At 40.6% G+C, this 4,285-nt stretch overlaps 1 protein-coding gene across 1 annotated transcript in view; it reads right to left on the reverse strand.

Moving 5' to 3' along the window:
* LOC100891467 overlaps nt 1-2,230 on the reverse strand; it is a 13,320-nt gene extending 11,090 nt beyond the window's left edge. The window contains exon 1 of the mRNA XM_030995752.1: nt 1,314-2,230. Within this exon, the coding sequence (XP_030851612.1) occupies nt 1,314-1,934 (621 nt within the window). The 5' untranslated portion in view covers nt 1,935-2,230. The remainder of the gene's footprint in view (nt 1-1,313) is intronic.
* Between the last annotated feature and the right edge of the window lie 2,055 nt (nt 2,231-4,285).

Raw genomic sequence — 4,285 nt, forward strand, 5'->3', positions numbered from 1 at the left:
ATGGAGTTTACCCTAATAAAATAATGCAAACAACCAATAAATAAAATCTTGTTCAAGTATAAAGAGATTCTACTAGTGTTGACCCAATTTCGATTCGAAGCGAATATCTGTTTTCAAAATAGCTTAGTAATGGCCTTTATCTTCGTCAAAGTAAATACAATACCCGTACGTGTAGCCCCTGGTTGAGGAACGTGTATAATAATAACCTCTTGGTTCGAACTTTTGGGAATGTTCGAACTTGGCTAGAATAATTACTAATCGTTCGATTAAGCTTACTTCGACCAAGGAAACCCGTTTACTATCTAGACTTCACTGCCAGACACTATTGAGTGACTGACTGCCTTCTTTTTTTCTTTGGTAATAATACAAGGAGCAGTTTTTAAATGGTACATGATCATTTTGTCTACATCAATAACCCACTTCCTTTATGGCCAAAATTAAACGGATTGAATATTTGCGCAACACAAAGTGTACGACAATTCGGTACAATCAAACTATTTAATTAAACGAGCGCGCTCGCTAAATTGAATTCGAAAAATTACCAACGGTCGTTATTTTCCCACAAACAGGAATTTTCAAGCCCTTTTGTTTTGAGAGAAGTTCTAAATTAGTATTATCTTTCTAATGCCGTTGGAATGTAACCTTTCCAGATTTGGTCAGCAAATGGGACATAATAGTAGACCTACCTTTAAACTACATACGATCGGGTTAAACAAAAAAGACAGGGGGTGGGGTGATACACCCGGCCCGTGCCCCTCCCCCGATATCGAGCCGAATCTGTCATCGCTCACCAAAACAAATTGGAAATCATTGCGTAACTCAACCAAAGATCTCCAACGTTGAATTGCGTCATAATAATAACTATTCTATTTACACATTCGTCTCGCATCGCTCGCTCTCTGTATACATTATGTGCGTTAAGCTGCAGGTACTGACAATGCTTAACTGTAGGATTCAATTAGTACATATTTGTGTAGGCTGGAGTAGTTAATTCCTTCATTTCATGTAGTTACAGTCTATATCGCCTGAAGGCTCATCAGCAACTGAACTAAACTGACAAAGTATGAAGATGGGTGCTTAATGAATGTACAGTAGGGTTTACACCACAATAAGAGGTATTTGGCAATACAAGATACTGATAATACTTAATGACTGAACAAATAAATGGGTGCAGTCAGGCAACTACAACTAATAATACACATTAATTGCTGAAAGACTGGAGATGCGATAGATTTTTACGATTGAAATTCAAGTCATTGAGTATGATTTTTGATAATCTTTTCTTTTTTAGTAAGGCGCTTTTTAAAACTTACAGACTTGAAATCGTTTTCCAATGATACTGTGTTCAGCCTAACGCTGTCGGCATCTAGATTCTTGAAAGGGACAAGACGGGCCTTCGCATCGGGATTGAAGCACTGGGGACATCGGCAGTTGTCTCTTAGCCATATCAATGGAAACGATGACGGTGATGACGAGGAGGATGATGCGGAAGACGATGGCGATGTATGTTCGTTATCGTTCCACGTCACGTTCACCCTGTCATTCGATGGGGCCAACTCAATTCGTTTGATTTCGATGTCGGAATAAGCTTTCCAGGTGGACGGGTAGGTGATCGATTCTGTATCGAACAAATTTGAATACGATCTCGATGAGGAATGGAACTGGTCACAACCGTTAGAATGAAGAGCTGATGACGATACCTTAGAGGAGTTCCACGTTGATAAATGTCGTACTTGGGCTGCAGTGATCGAGAGAGCGTTAGCGTTGCCAGTTCGATGTGTGGACGCCGATGTCGAGAACCGAATAGGAATCAATAATTGTGGGCGTGACGACCGCAAAGCTGACGAAATGACATGCTGCTGACGAAGAACCCGACTTGGCATACGACTTGCATGTAATATGAAGGGAGACGCCATTGTAGTTTTTGACAGCATCGTTTTCTCACATATTCTCTGGTGATAGCACGTACTTTTTAAACTACTGAGATATTCACCGCAGTCACGGTGCAGTTCAAGCGAATTCTGTAAGAATTACCATTCAAGCGTGGAACTAACAAATCAAAGCGACAATCCTCATATATTATCACATAACTACTGAGATATTCACCGCAGTCACGGTGCAGTGAGACCATTCAAGCGTGGAACTAACAAATCAAAGCGACAATCCTGCTCAGTTTCATTAATTCATTTTGTTTAAACAGGGCCCGGCCCCCACTCATCTGTTAGGCCTAAAATAAAAACTTGTTGTAGGCCTTTTGCCCTTTAGGCGCCAAAACATGGGTCAGTCGGTCGGAAAAGTTTTTTTTTTGTCGCCCTCTTTGGGCCGATATTTTTCAGTTTTGAACGTTTTTTTTTCCCCGCCCTCTTTTGGCTGATATTTCTCAGGTTTTAATGCTTTAATACATGTGTTTTAGCGTCATCATTCCATTCTTATCTTTTCACCTCATGATAATCCATGGTTTGCACTGTTGTGTTGAGACAACACTCTGTGCTAGTAAGATTTTGAAACTAGGGCAGAAGACGAGTGAGAATTTGGGAATAATTTGATTTTGTGCATTTATATCCCATTTAAACAAACAAATTTTGTTTTTATTTACAATTTCTAAAAAACAGTTTAATTTTTTTTTTTTTTTTTAAATGCCGACCGTAGATTTTCAGATTTTTGGGTCGGTCGCAAAGGGCAACACAACAAGTTTTTATTTTAGGCCTTATTTAGGGTACGCATATGTGTGTGTCCAGCGACCACCCCCCTCCCCTCTTTCAGCAAAAGTCCGGTGTGTATAGTCAATACGGGTCTGTGGATATTTTGGGGTCATGCGGTCCAGAGCTATTTACGAACTCAATGAATGAAACGGCTTGATAACCCATATTCAGCTTTGCCAGCTAGCTAGGGATGACACTACAGGTCTTCCTGGCGCGGATCCAGGGGGGGGGGGCGCGAGGGGCCTTGCCCCCCCCCCCCCCCCCCGCCGAAAAAAAAGAGAGAGAGAGAGAGAGAGAGAGAGAGAGAGAGAGAAGGAAAAGAACGGAAAGGTAAAGAGAGGAGAGAAAGGGAAAGGAAGAAGAGGAAGAAGAAAAGAAAAGGGGAAAGAAGGAGATCGGGGGGGGGGGCCGAAAGGGCATTGCCTCCCAGGCTGTTGCCCCCCTCCCCCCACCCAGTATGGTAAAACCGGTCACTCAAATATTTTTACTTTTTAAAGGCACTTCTTGATCATTTTGAAGCGTAATTTTTTTTTAGGGCTCCAATATTACACCATTATCACATACACTGGTAGTACATAGGGCCGTGCATCTCAGATTCAACATTGTTAAACGATCCCTTTAATATTTCTATGACATACAGTAACAACTTTCAGGACTGCACTGTTCGCAGGAATTAGCTAAGCGAGAAAGAAGTCAACATTCTCACCATCGAGGACGAAGCATTAATATTATTTTTTTTTTTCCACCTCCTTTACAACGCTATTTGAATGGGAAACAAAAATCAAATGTTAGGTTTCCTGGGAGAAAATTCAATCGTTGTTAAATATAGGCGAATTAGGGCTAGGGCTAGTTCTGACTTGAAAATGACCCAGATCTCGGAGCATGGCCTGGACCGGGGCCTTGACCTATATACGGATAAGTGAGTGCCCTGGGTCCAAGTCTAACTCGTATCCGTATAGCCCTTCTTTCTTTCCTTTTCCTTTTCCTTTTCCTCTCCTCTCCTCTCCTCTCCTCTCCTTTCCTTTCCTTTCCTTTCCTTTCCTTTCCTTTCCTTTCCTTTCTTTTCCCCGTTCTTTAAAGGGGAGGGGGCCACGCCCATCGGGCCCCCATTCATCGGCGCCTGGTTATTGTTATAGTAGGAGTATTAATATCATAATTTTTCTTGTTATCATTACTTTTATACATTATTCTCATCATAACTATTATCATCATCATTATTATTAAACCACATTAAATCAAATCATTGTCACGTGATTTCGGGTTGTAAATGATCGAATCATATCAAATCAAAGTAAACTTTGTTACGCTAGGAGACATGTTGATCATGGATAACTATCGTGTCCTTCACGGACGGAAAGCCTTCACCATGAAACCAGGTACATCCAGGCATCTTGAAGGAAGCTACTTCGATTGGGATACTGTCATGTCGAAACTCAGAATTAAAAAAATAAATATATACACACATATATATATATAAAATAATAATATTCATTTTACAACTGATTTATCGCTATATGAAATTTTATCACTGTGACCCAATTGCAAATTCTAATGAGGTAATCTAAACACAACGGAGACTAGAA

The sequence above is a fragment of the Strongylocentrotus purpuratus genome, unplaced genomic scaffold, assembly GCF_000002235.5.
Source record: "Strongylocentrotus purpuratus isolate Spur 01 unplaced genomic scaffold, Spur_5.0 spur5_scaffold_3, whole genome shotgun sequence".
Classification (NCBI taxonomy): Eukaryota; Metazoa; Echinodermata; class Echinoidea; order Camarodonta; family Strongylocentrotidae; genus Strongylocentrotus; species Strongylocentrotus purpuratus.